Here is a 13,690-nt window from a genome sequence, read left to right as displayed (position 1 = left end):
AAGCAATCCAGAAAAAGAAAAGCCGGTCAACTCTGCTCTATGTCTCAAGTCTACCAGCATATCTGGCAAGCCACTAGATCAGTGGTTCTCAAAATGTTTTCATCAAGTACCACCTCCGAAAAAAATTGTCTCTCCAAGTACCACCAAAATGAGCAGCATTGAAATACAGTAGTGTGGTAGGCCCAGTAAAGCAGCTACAACTCTGCACAGTAAAACAAACGTTGCAGATGACCTCAGAAATATAGGCTATATGTCATATATGGCACATTATATACATAAATTTTGATACATTTTGAAATATATGTAGCATGTACATGACATATTTCATTCCTCCGTGTACCACTAGAAGGAAGCCTGCGTACCACTAGTATTACACGTACCACAGTTTGAGAACCACTGGACAGACACTGGACCCTGCACTAGACACACAGAGGTAAGCGGTCAGCTGGTAAGCGAAAAATAAAACCGCATCATACCGCCCCGTTGCGTTTTTTTTTAAAGATGAAATGCAGCCATATGTTGCTCTGGCTACATAACTCATGATCTCCAGAAATGTATATAGGGCTACGATTTCAGAATGAGCCTATGTTGACTCTACCTTTGAATTCAGCTAAAGATTGTATTCGGCTACCATAGTAGGAAAAAACCTATGGAAGTCAGTGACTACTTGTTTCCAACATTCTTCAAAATATCTGCTAGGAAAAAAAGTGGAGAGAAAATAAATGAGAGATCTTTCAATCTTTTGATTTTCATTTTAAATGCTTTGCAGGTAGACAGCTCTCACAAGTTTTAAAACAGAACAGAGGTGTTTCATGAAAAACAGGAAGACAGAAGAGATTATTTTTAGCCGCTGACCCCAGAACTGCCGTCTGCTCGACTCACAGCCGGTTCAGAACCACTGCCTGGGTTTTCAAGCCAGAACAATTACTGGAAGTTGCACACAGTATTATAGACTGACACCAGTGTCAAACAAACACAGTACTCTAGCGGTTACCAAACAGCCATCCATCACGCTTTCAGCAGCTCCCTTTACTGGAATACACACTACACAAAGCTCTTTTTAACAAAATAGATGTTAACAAAAATGTCTACACTTTCTTAAATGAAGACACTAAAATGTCCAAAAGGGCTCCTATTTTACCCCTTTTACAAGATGAGTAGTGTCTCCAGAAAGTGTCTGTAAAGTTTCAGCTCAAAATACCCATCGGATCATTTATTATACCCTGCTGAATATGTACATTTTGGAGTAAGATTACATTGCTGTTTTGTTACATGTGCCTTTAAATGCAAATGAGCTGGTTCACCCCGCCCGTCTGCTTCTCCTGCGCTACGTCAGATAAACAGCAGTCAGTGACAGACACGAAGGAAGCAGAGATTCAGTTTATCAGAAATACCACAGTAAGAACTTTCCCAGTGGTTATTTGATGTATTTGTGGTGGAGTTCATTTCTTTCTGCAATGATAAGTCACACACAACGTCGTTTCAAAATTCGCTGAAACACACACGTTTAACTTTGCACGTTTTTTGCACGGCAAATGTGACAGAATACACGTTCAAATCCACTGCTGTATGGAAATCTGTTATGTTCATGTACAAATTAGCCAGATTTAACGTCCACAAACAGGGATTGAAGCATCATCTTTTATAATTGTACTGAGAGTTGGCTGTGGTGATGAATTATTGCAATTTTACTGTATTTATTACAAACATGAACTGTTTTAAAAACAATTTAAACTTGTTAATCTCTTGTCGCGCAGATGATCACAGAGAGTTAAACAGATCTTTTATCACAGTTGCTTTGTGCAAGTCCTTACTTGTGGATACGTTTATATGTCTTACTATGGAGACATGCTAATACGCAGCTGTCAATCATCTTATAAGAGCATGTTATATTTAAAAAGGGAAAATACTAAACTCGGTCAAGTTATAATAATCAAAATAATCGATTACTTAGATTACCTTATATGCATTGAATTTATATTGTATAGTGATTATATGCATATAGTTTTTCCAGTAAGCTTTTTGTTTTTCTATTGTTACGAGTAGTTGTAGTGTAGTGTAGGCTTGTGTGTGTGTGTGTGGTGTTTCTCTCTTTCTCTCATGCTCACTCTCTCTCTTTCTCGCTTTTAAGTATTCGCAGGTGTAGCGGATTACGTTGGGACGGATCATGATTGGCGCTTGGACTGGCGGCGGCTGTATGTAAACCTGCAGAGAAGATGGGTTCGATGGCTCCCCGCTCTCTCTCGATTTTCCCGCCTGTACTCAGTGGAGAAAGTGATCCAATGAGTGTTTGCTTGTATCTCTTTGTGGCGTTTTTGTGAGATGCCGTTGTGATCATTTTTAACCGACGATTGAAGTCCGGTTTTCTGTCTTCCTGTCATGCTTGGAGCATGGTAGGGAGGTTTGGTGCCTTTTTATTTGTTATTTTCGTTCTGCATTTTATTTTATTATTTGTTTTCTAAGGAAGTTTAATCTAATTTAGTTAGCTTGGTTTATTGTCATTTATTTTGGCTGAACCCTTCGTGATGTTATTTTTGCTCCTTATTTCTGTAAATAAATCATGTTTTCTTGTTAATTCTCAGTGGTTGTGTTTTTGGTTCATATTTTGGGGAGAGAGATCGCGGGAGCAGCAGGGATTATATTTTAAATCCATGTTATTTTGTTACATTTTGGTTAAATCTCTTTTTGATTGAGGAATTTTAATTTAATTTGTAACAATATGCATTCTTTAAATAGTAAATGTAGTCAAACTTAAAATGTAGTTCGTTTTTTTTGTTGAATAATTGTCTGTCAATTATTATAACTTCTAGTTTAGCATTTTCTTTATATAAATATACACAACACTTCTGTCTGTTTCTTGAATCTGATTGGCTGACAGCCGTGTGATATTCTGCAATATCAGCACTCGTACAGCCTCTTCACCCTTCTGTATTACTCCGCCCACATAAAGTGACAGCAAATCAATAAACTCACTACAGGTTGACAAATATTGCAGCTGTTGGACAGCATAATGTTAATTTTTAGGTGTGAATGTAGTTGGTTAGATTGCAACTATGCAGTTTATTTATAAGAATAGTGACTATTTTAAATGTTTATAATTTCAGAGCTACATCATGTCAGCATTTATCAGCACGTCATACTGAGCAGGACAAAGACGGTTCACGTTACACCACAAGATGGCAGCAGAGAACTCATAATAGGCCCATATGGGAGAAAAACTCAAATTGAAACTACAGCTGATCAAATCATTATTAAACAGGTAAGTGACATTCTAAGTCGATCTCTCTCTGTTGTATGTTGTAGTGCTGTATTTATACCACCGAAATCTGCAAGTGTTTCCTTTGCTTTGGCTTTTTTAGGGTTAATTATTGTGATCTCCCGATTGCAGCAGAGAAATACTGGGAAATCTCTATAGACTGATGGCATTTCATGCTGTTCAGCCTTATAATCTTAAAAAAATAGCAAAATCAGCTGTTTTGTCTTCAGTTTAGACATTACGCTACAAATTCTAGCACTAAAGTGACGTTGGTGAATTAGTATCGGCGTCAGCTGAAGATGTGAATGAACAGCGGAAGAAAGTAGTTCCTCATACAAAAGGATTTGTAGACTCTCCATGTTATATTTTCTTCTTTATATACACAATTGTGCCTTCGAACTGTTGTATAAACACAATATCACACTCAATAAGGCTGTATATCGTCACTGGTGGGAATTTAAAAGCAAATATTGTGCAAAAGTCTCATGGATACTACTAAATCTTGATTTAAAGGCACAGTTCACCCAAAAGTTAAAATTCTGTCATCATTTACCTTGCTTATACTTGTTCTAAACCTGTTCAAGTTTGTTTGTTCTCTGTTGGACACAAAAGATGATTATTTAGTAAAATGTTGGAAACCGGTAACCATTGACTTTCATGGTATTTTCTTACTACAGTAGTCAATGGATGCTTTTCTCTAACATTCTTCAAAATATCATCTTTTGTGTTCAACAAAAGAAAAAAAAACACAACAACTGAAATTGGATCAGAACAAGTCAAGAATAAGTAAATTATGTTTTTATTTTTGGGTGAACTGTTCCTTTAAGAACGGTCAGATATTTATACTGGAAGCAACAAAAGCACTTGAATAAGAGCATTCTCCTCTGCTCAGCCTGATTGCACACGGTCCGTCTTTCTGGAGCACGAATGGCTGTGGGGTTTGAGTAATGCTGAAGTAATAAATGCACACCTTGTCTGCGGAGACGGTGAACTTCTGGAGCTGAATGTGGAGCGGTGGGTGGCCGCTGGACTCGCTGTAAAACCAGACACAGGGCCTCTATTTAGCATACAGCTTTAATATGCATGTGTGCAGAAAAAGCACTGATGCCACTGAGCTAAATGTCACCTTTCAGTCTGCAGTTTTACTGGGATGTCGCTGATACAGGAACGGCCTGCGTCTCCACTGTCTGGAGGCTTTCTGGAGCTCTCCACATCTCTGACAATCTGAGAAGACAAATCAGTGTTATTTACAGTTGAAGTCAAGAGTTATCAGCCCTCCTATATATTTATTCCCCAAGATTTTTTCAACACATTTCTAGTTTGCATGTTCTCCCTGCGTTTGCGTAGGTTTCCTCCGGGTGCACCAGTTTCCCCCACAGTCCAAAGACATGCGGTACAGGTGAATTGGGTAGGCTAAATTTTCCATAGTGTATGAGTGTGTGTGTGTTAATGTGTGTGTGGATGTTTCCCAGAGATGGGTTTCGGCTGGAAGGGCATCCGCTGTGTAAAAACATGCTGGATAAGTTGGCGGTTCATTCCTACGGAACCCCGAAAGGGACGTAGTGGAGGAGAAAAAAATTGGCTGGGTGAAAAAAAAAAAAATGGGTGAAAGAAAAAAATGGGTGGGAGAAAAATATATATTTCTAAGTTTTTGCGTTCTCTCGCAAAGTTTTGCTTTCCCTCGCAAAGTTTTGCGTTATCTCGCAAAGATGTTTTGTAAACCCTCCTGTTTTTGCCAAAATTCTCCCATATTTTACCATTCTACCCCACTTTCTTTACATTAAATCTGTGCGTCGATCGTCGCCTTTCACTTTGCAACCTCTGAACCAGTGAATGCATGTATAAGCACTGACTGACAGACGCACTTTGTTTAGTTTGATAACAGAGGTGTCTCTGTAAGAATGCACAGATCTATAATGAAAGCAGTGCATTACTTTAGAAACTGTTTGTGCTCATTTAAGAGAAAATAAGCTGTTTAAAATAAAACATGCAGGACGGAGATGTTTACATATTATTCAGTGTATTTGTCTGTTTAAACATACACCCGCTCCTCTGTGCTCCTCTGTCAATGGCGCGTACAGACGCTGATCTGGGATCAGTTTATTGTATGGAGCGCGTCTTGTCAGTCAGCGCTTACACATGCATTCACTGGTTCAGAGGTAGCATATAAAAGGCGACGATCGACACACAGTAATGTAAAGAAAGTGGAATAGAATGGTAAAATACGGGAGAATTTCGGCTAAAATGGGAGGGTTAACGTGAGTGAAGTGAACAGGAAGTGTTTGTGGAGAAACAGTTTTGTGAGAGAAAGCAAAACATCTTTGCGAGGAAACGCAAAACATATTTGCGAGATAACGCAAAACATATTTGCGAGATAACGCAAAACTGCGAGGGAACGCAAAACATCTTTGCGAGGGAACGCAAAACATCTTTGCGAGGGAACGCAAAACATCTTTGCGAGATAACGCAAAACATCTTTGCGAGGGAACGCAAAACATCTTTGCGAGATAACGCAAAACATCTTTGCGAGATAACGCAAAACATCTTTGCGAGGGAACGCAAAACATCTTTGCGAGGGAACGCAAAACATCTTTGCGAGGGAACGCAAAACATCTTTGCGAGGGAACGCAAAACATCTTTGCGAGGGAACGCAAAACATCTTTGCGAGGGAACGCAAAACATCTTTGCGAGGGAACGTAAAACATCTTTGCGAGATAACGCAAAACTTTGCGAGGGAACGCAAAACATCTTTGCGAGGGAACGCAAAACATCTTTGCGAGGGAACGTAAAACATCTTTGCGAGATAACGCAAAACTTTGCGAGGGAACGTAAAACATCTTTGCGAGGGAACGCAAAACATCTTTGCGAGGGAACGTAAAACATCTTTGCGAGATAACGCAAAACTTTGCGAGGGAACGTAAAACATCTTTGCGAGATAACGCAAAACTTTGCGAGAGAACGCAAAAACCCACACATTTTTTTCTTTTACCCATTTTTTTTTTCACCCAGCCATTTTTTTTTCTCCTCCACTACGTCCCTTCCGGGGTTCTGTACATTCCGCTGTGGCGACCCCTGATTCATAGAGGGACCATGCCGACAAGAAAATGAATGAATGAATACACTTACTTAACAACACACTTTACATGCCAATTTGCACATAACAGTTGCACATATAACATTGTATATAGTGATATAGCTCTACATACACTTGTCTATTTGTATATCTGCATTCACCACTTACTGCTTTTTTATATATTTAGAATCTGTTTATCATCCTGTCTCTGTAGAAGCTCTGTCACCAAAACAAATTTCTCGTATGTGCGAACATACCTGGCCATAAAGCTCTTTCTGATTCTGATTCTAAATTGGCCATAGTGTATGAGTGTGTCATAATGTGAGTGTGTATGGGTGTTTCCCAGTACTGGGTTTCAGTTGGAAGGGGATCCTTTGTGTAAAACATATGCTGGATAAGTTGGCGGTACATTCCGCTGTGGCGATCCCTGATGAATAAAGGGACTAACCCTGCTGAAAAATCCAGCTTAAACTAGCCTAGGCTGGTTGGCTGGTATTAGCTGGTCAACCAGCCTGGTTTTAGAGGGGTTTTGGCCATTTCCAGGCTGGTTTCCAGCCATTTCCAGCCTGGTCTTAGCTGGTCAGGCTGGAAAATGACCAGCCAAATCCAGCTAAAACCAGCTTGACCAGCCTGGTTTAAGCTGGATATAGCTGGTTTTGGCTGGACTCCCAGCTTGGCTAGGCTGGTCAAGCAGGTTTTAGCTGGTCATCTCCCAGCCTGACCAGCTAAGAGCAGACTGGAAATGGCTGGAAACCAGCCTGGAAGTGGCCAAAATCCCTCTAAAACCAGCCTGGTCTACCAGCTAAAACCAGCCAACCAGCCTAGGCTGGTTTAAGCTGGATTTGTCAGCAGGGAAACCAAAGGAAAATGAATCAATGATAATCTCATTCACATTCATGACATGAGTAACTTCAGCGTCAACTCTTGACTGGGGGCGTGTCAGAAGTTGGGGCTGACACGATCCTCACAGCAGCGTCAGCCAATGAAATTAGTCCACAATCGACTACCGTCTGAGCTGGTGTATTTGGATAAAGCGACCTGATTGGCTGACGCGTCCATTGGCGTTTAAAAAGTTGAGAAATTCCTAACTTCCCCACTGAAGCGGCGCCGACGGATCCACAATGCAGTTTGGCAACGCCTGACGTCACCCTTTCAAAGTGAACAGACGCCCCGTGTGAATCAGGCGTCATGTCATGATCATAAAGGTGTGATGACATTATTTCACGTCTTATGATAAACCCGTCTTCACAAAGTGTTACCAAAAGTTTTGTTTACAGTATATAAATATTTAAAAACACATAGCACAATAATAACTTGAGGGAAAAACCCTTTCACACGAAATGTGTGTTCATGCCCGGGACCCCACAGGCTGATTGAGCTTTATGGTGGCGTATGAATCAGAGCTGGGCATTCTCTGATTATGAGCTCAGGATGAATGAGTCAGAGTTTGGGCGAGAGAGAAGCGGGTGATGCTGGAGAGAAACAGAGAGAGAGAGTCGCCTGAGAAAGTGCCATTTGGAGAGAGCAGCAAATTTACAAGCTTAATAACATTTATAAACACGCCACTCATGGAGAGGAAGCCTCCGCTTTAATCACACAACGGCACGTAATCAGGCAGAGCATCACGTGTCAAAATTACAGCAGTATCCACATGCGTTTCTGCTTTATATGAGCAGCTCGGATCAATCCTGGCTTTTATATACACGTTATATTCATTCATTTTCCTTCAGCTTAGTCCCTTAACTATAAACCGCCAACTATTCCAGCATATGCTTCACGCAGCGGATGCCCTTATAGCTGTTACCTAGTACACAGAAACACCCATACACTCTCACAATCACACACACTCACACACTATGGCAAATTTAGTTTGTTCAAGTCACCTTTAGCACACGTGTTTGGTCTGTGGGGGACCCTGTTTTCATCTGGATGCGGGCATTTTTTAAAACAGTATATCTATGGGCTCAAAACGTTAAGAATTCGCGAAAGAAAAATCCCACAATTGTTGTCGTCTGGACACACAATTATACTACAGGTTAGAAATAAACACCCATCAAAAGCCTAATGAGGATACAAAAAGTCAACCCGGGCTCATTCTGAAATTGTATCCCTATATACATTTCTGAAGAGCACCAAATACATCCCAGGAGGTAGGATTTCTTTTTTACATTTTTTTTTTCAGTTTTTATTTTCGCGAATCCACCAGAGGTCGCTGTGTCCGTTTTTTCAGATCTCAAATTTCTCTCGCAAGTACCATTTGTGCCTGCTGTTCTCACATAAATCCACCAGAGGCCGCTGTCGACTGACTGACTGATTGACTGACCCACCCTCCTCTTTCCATGAACCAAACCAATAGGGTTTTAAAAGCACCGATTGTCCCGCCCACCTACTTCCCTAAACCCAACCGACAGTGTTTTGAAAAGCAGTCCAAAAAAAGAAAAACCCTCTCCTGATTTTTACCACATTTTCAGATTTGACCGCATTCTCACCCTGTTATTTACTTGTTCATTTTATGTTTTGGCATCTGTTTTTGTCCTACCCACTCTCGGGAACCGTTCTTCATGAGACTCGAACCCTGTCATCATGGTCAAGCTCTGCGTCTCAAGTCTGCCGAAGTACATGGCCACTTGACGAAACTTGTCACAGTGGGAAAGTCGTAAGCGGTCAGCTTGTAGCACGAAAAGAAACTGCGTGTGTGAGTAGGAGTGTATGGGTGTTTCCCAGTGATGGGTTGCGGCTGAAAGGGCATCCACTGCGTAAAACATATGCTGGACAAATTGGCAGTTTATTCCACTGTGGCGATCCTTAGATTAATAAAGTGACTAAGCCAAAACGAAAATGAATGAATGAATTAATAAAATAGTACACATCAAATAAATATAAACCCGTTCTTACGTCCATGGCGTCAAAAAGTTTGTTTGACCTTCTTCTACGCCTGCCAGATCATCGCTTGGAGAGCATAAATACCTTATACGCCCTCTAGTGGTGTGAAATTACAACTCATAAATGGCTCCAACACTAACAATATCAAGGTCATTAGGTGCGTCCCAAATCGCATACTTAAGCAATATTCTATGCCATTTTGTAGTATAAATAAAAAAATATAGAAAATGAAGTGCGTTCACACCATAGACTGTAAAATATATGGACGTAGTATCCGTGACGTCACCCATAGGTTTCTAAAGAGCGCAAAAGAAGCCACAAGTAGGTGCGGCCAACCGTCGCCATTTTGTTCGCGCGTCATCACACCCACGGCGGGATACCAAACAAGGGCAAAGAGTCGGAGAGTGAGCGGAGCTACAGACACCAGCTGGCATTTAGCTTGGACCTGGTTCAGACACACTTTACTTTGGGAGAAATGCTTAATACTTTGGTGCTTAGTTGTATACTATATCAATAAAGTGTTTAGACTTTTAAAAACACTGCTGTAATACATTGAGCCACTAAACATTGTTCTTATGACGTTTTTCAACAGGAGGAAATGTGAATTACTTCCAAACACTTCAGATACAGTCTGTGTTAGTTAATGTAAGACTATTGATGAAATCCAGCATAACACTGTATGACAACGCTTCAGACGACTGATCTAGAGCCTACAGCTAATCAATCTGACAGATTCTGGAGTGCATTACAGCTCTAAATATAAATATAAACTATAAATGATCTTAAATAAAACAAATACACGTATAGAGATGGTATATAAGTATATAACTTTACTCACATGGGAAACGGAGGCCACGTGAATGGTTTGTGAGCACAATTAAGTGCACTCAGCATGCCATGCCATCTAATAATTGTAGGACACAAGTCCAAAAGGCAGTTGAGTATGTAAAGCCACATAAAACAACACAGAAATACGCTAAATATGCCGAGTTCAGTGGCTAATCTGCAGGATTCAGCTGAGGTGACGTGACGGCGACCAACGAGACCTAGCTGTCACTCAAGTGGCCACGCCCTTAATTATGCAAACTTAATATCACTTAATATAAAGGAAACGGATGAGTTATAAAAAAATTAACCCCCTCACAGTTGTCATGAAGGGTAATATTAGCTGTGTTAACCAAAATCTTTTTTTGTAGCAGGCTGTAAACACCTTTTTTTCTGCGGTAAAGTTGGCCATTCTAACAGTGGGCTCAATTGAAATTTGCTCTGTTTTGGAGCCAGGAGCGGCCAGGACTAGCGGAATTTCAGATGAATTGCAGTTTTAGTTACTTCCGTATTGGCGTCCTGAGAGAGAGCAGGAGGTTGCCGCTTGGTTCACACTAAAAACTCTAAAAATAATAAGTGCACTTTAATTACCCGGATGACGCATGTATTCAGCCGTTAAAATGAAGTGTGGAATGATGGACAGTTCACGCACTCAACGACCGCAGTTTTGCTCACGTAGCGGAAGGTGTGGAGGTATCGGGCGCTTCTCCTATGAGAGTGATTATAGCGCCTCCCGATGGTGAATGTGGTTATACTTATGGCAGGTATTATTTGTTAATTTGGTCGTTTATTTCACTGATTTGGCAACCGTCAAACGTCATCAGGAAAACGGTTTGAATTTCCGCTTAGTAAAAACAACATTGTTCCATTTAGGACGACACTACATATACTAAGCTGTTGAGTGGGTAAGTGCATAGTGCATTAGTGCATAGTAGGCCATTTGGGACGCAGCTATTCTTAAACGTTTACTTAATGAAGATCTGTGTGTTGTGAGATCCATTCCTTCAGCATTTCGACTGACTAACTTCCCGCTAGTCACTGAGACTTGTGACTTCCAGTAAAAGTAAAAGTCTCCATAAAGGGTAATGAGCACGAATCCCAGACCTGATACACCCTGGTAACCTCTGCTACTGACACAAGCGGCCATTGTTACAAGCCTGCTTCAGCCCAGAATGTCAGCAGCATTGTGCCAAACACAACAAAGCCAGAACCATCTGATGCTAAGCTGATGTTCAGGATATGGTGCTAAAAAGTAACCAAAAACAAAGCTGAAGAAGATGTGCAGCACCTGGATGAAAAGAGCAGTGTTTTACAGGACGTTACTCAACTTTTGGCACCGTCAGTGGAAGCACTTTGAGAAATATATCCAGAAATATATACAGCTGGAGTCAAAATTAGAAGGAAATTTTTCACAGTATTTCCTATAATATTTTTTTCTTCTGGAGAAAGTCTTATTTTATTTTGGCCAGGATAAAAGCAGCTTTTAATTTTTTTAAAAACCATTTTAAGGTCAATATTATTAGCCCCCTTAAGCAGTATCTGTTTGGGATCGTCTACAGAACTAACTACTGTTGTACAATGACTTGTCTAATTATCCTAACTTTACCCTAATTAACATAGTTAAGCCTTTAAATATCACTTTAAGCTGAATACTAGCATCTTGAAGAATATCTAGTCTAATATTATTTACTGTCATCATGGCAAAGATAAAATAAATCAGTTATTAGAAATGAGTTAATAAAACTATTATGATTAGAAACGTGCTGAAAAATCTCTCCATTAAACAGAAATTGGGGAACAAATATAAAGGGGGGTTATTAATTCTGACTTCACCTGTATATAGGACTACATTTGAGTTAAATGGTAATCAGATGGTACTGATATACATAATGGTAAATGTATTTTTATGCATCAGATGCCCTTCCAGCTGCAACCCAGTACTGGAAAACACCTATACACTACGGCCAATTTAGTTTCTCCAATTCCCCAATAGCGCATGTGTTATGTGTTAGCGCACCGGAGCACCCGCAGGAAACCCACGCCAATACGGGGAGAACATGCAAACTCCACACTGAAATGTCCCAGCCGGGACTCAAACCAGCGACCTTCTAGCTGTAAGGCGACAGAGCTAACCACTGAGCCAATGTGTTGCCTCACAACACAAAGAAATATTTACAAAATAAATAAAAATGCAATTTCTTTAATGACCAAAACACATGTACTTTATATATATAGAGTTAATTTTCAGCACAGCTGTACAACCTGAACCCTGTGTATTTATTTCGGGAAAGATCATGAAGATAAACATTAAAATCAGTAAAACATGAGCATAGATGCATATATAAAAATACAAAACAGATATTTAGAGATTTACAATATAAGTAATTGTTTAATATTATTCATTTCATTTTCTTGTTGGCTTAGTCCTTTTTTTAATCCGGGGTCGCCACCGCGGAATGAACCCATCTCTGGGAAACATTCACACACTCATTCATACACACACTCATACACCACGGACAATTTAGCCTCCCCAATTCACCTGTACCGCATGTCTTTGGACTGTGGGAGAAAACCGGAGCACCCGGAGGAAACCCAACTGAGCCGAGCCGAGCAGAGGTTCGAACCAGCGACCTTCTTGCTGTGAGGCGACAGCACTACCTACTGCACCACTGCGTTGCCTGTTTAATATTATGTATCTTGAAATACTTTGCATAAACCATGGGATATAAAACGGTTGAAAAAAATACAGAAGAACAGTAATATTTATATATAATTTATATAATTTGAAAAATTATAGAAGAATCATGAATAATGAAGAATTTATAAGTTATGCTTTCTATTTTAATTAAAACAATAATAAAACTACTACTACTAATAACTACTACTACTACTAATAATAATTAAAATATTCTATTGATGTAAAGCTGAATTTTCAGCATCATTACTCCAGTCTTCAAAATGAGTCAAATATGATGATTTGATTCCCAAGTAACATTTCTAATTATTATTTTGTGAATTTTGATTAAACTATTTTTATAGGTTTGGCATTAAAAGGTTTAAAAAAAGCAGCATTTATTTGAAATAGAAATTTTTCACACACGTTGCAACTACAGCCACGAGGATCCCCGCTTCATGACACACTGCACTGCTAAAATCAATTAGTTACTTTTGCTTTAAAAAAGTGAGTAAAAAGTTGATTTTACTTTTAAAAATACATATGCTGGACAAGTTGGCGGTTCATTCCGCTGTGGCGAACACTGATTAGTAAAGAGACTAAGCCGAAAAGAAAATAAATGAATGAATGAAGTAGTTTTGTGTGGTAGGAGAAGCCACTGTGGTGTTTTTTTCTTCTCTTATAAATGAGTTGTGCCTTAGAAGATGAAGACGAAATGCAATGAGTGCAATGCAGTGGCCTTTGGAGGCTTAGATGACGCTCTTTGGGAGAGCAGACAGGTAACAATTTGAAAAATATTAGAATTGATAATTTATGCTTTCCATTTTAAGTAAAATAATAATAATTAAATACTTTATTGATGTAAAGCTGAATTTTTAGCATCATTACTCCAGTCTTTAAAATCAGTCAAATAAGATGATTTGATTCTCAAGTAACATTTCTGATTATTATTTTGTGAATTTTGATTAAACTATTTTTA

General features: G+C 39.5%; 1 protein-coding gene across 3 annotated transcripts in view; it reads right to left on the bottom strand.

Annotated features, from left to right (window-relative positions):
- Positions 1 to 13,690, bottom strand: part of mymx (myomixer) — a 116,134-nt gene that overhangs the window by 55,607 nt on the left and 46,837 nt on the right. For all 3 annotated transcript variants that reach the window (XR_012388946.1, XR_012388947.1, XM_005173026.6), the window contains exons 12-13: positions 4,383 to 4,480; positions 4,227 to 4,290 (exon numbers count right to left, since the gene is read on the bottom strand). Coding sequence is in view for 1 of the 3 variants with exons in the window: in XM_005173026.6 (XP_005173083.3) it covers positions 4,227 to 4,290; positions 4,383 to 4,480 (162 nt within the window). In the remaining 2 variants the exon portion in view is untranslated. The remainder of the gene's footprint in view (positions 1 to 4,226; positions 4,291 to 4,382; positions 4,481 to 13,690) is intronic.

The sequence above is a fragment of the Danio rerio genome, chromosome 13 (genome assembly GCF_049306965.1).
Source record: "Danio rerio strain Tuebingen ecotype United States chromosome 13, GRCz12tu, whole genome shotgun sequence".
Classification (NCBI taxonomy): Eukaryota; Metazoa; Chordata; class Actinopteri; order Cypriniformes; family Danionidae; genus Danio; species Danio rerio.
The sequence above is the reverse complement of the archived record's forward strand: the minus strand, read 5'-3'. Positions and strand labels throughout refer to the sequence as shown.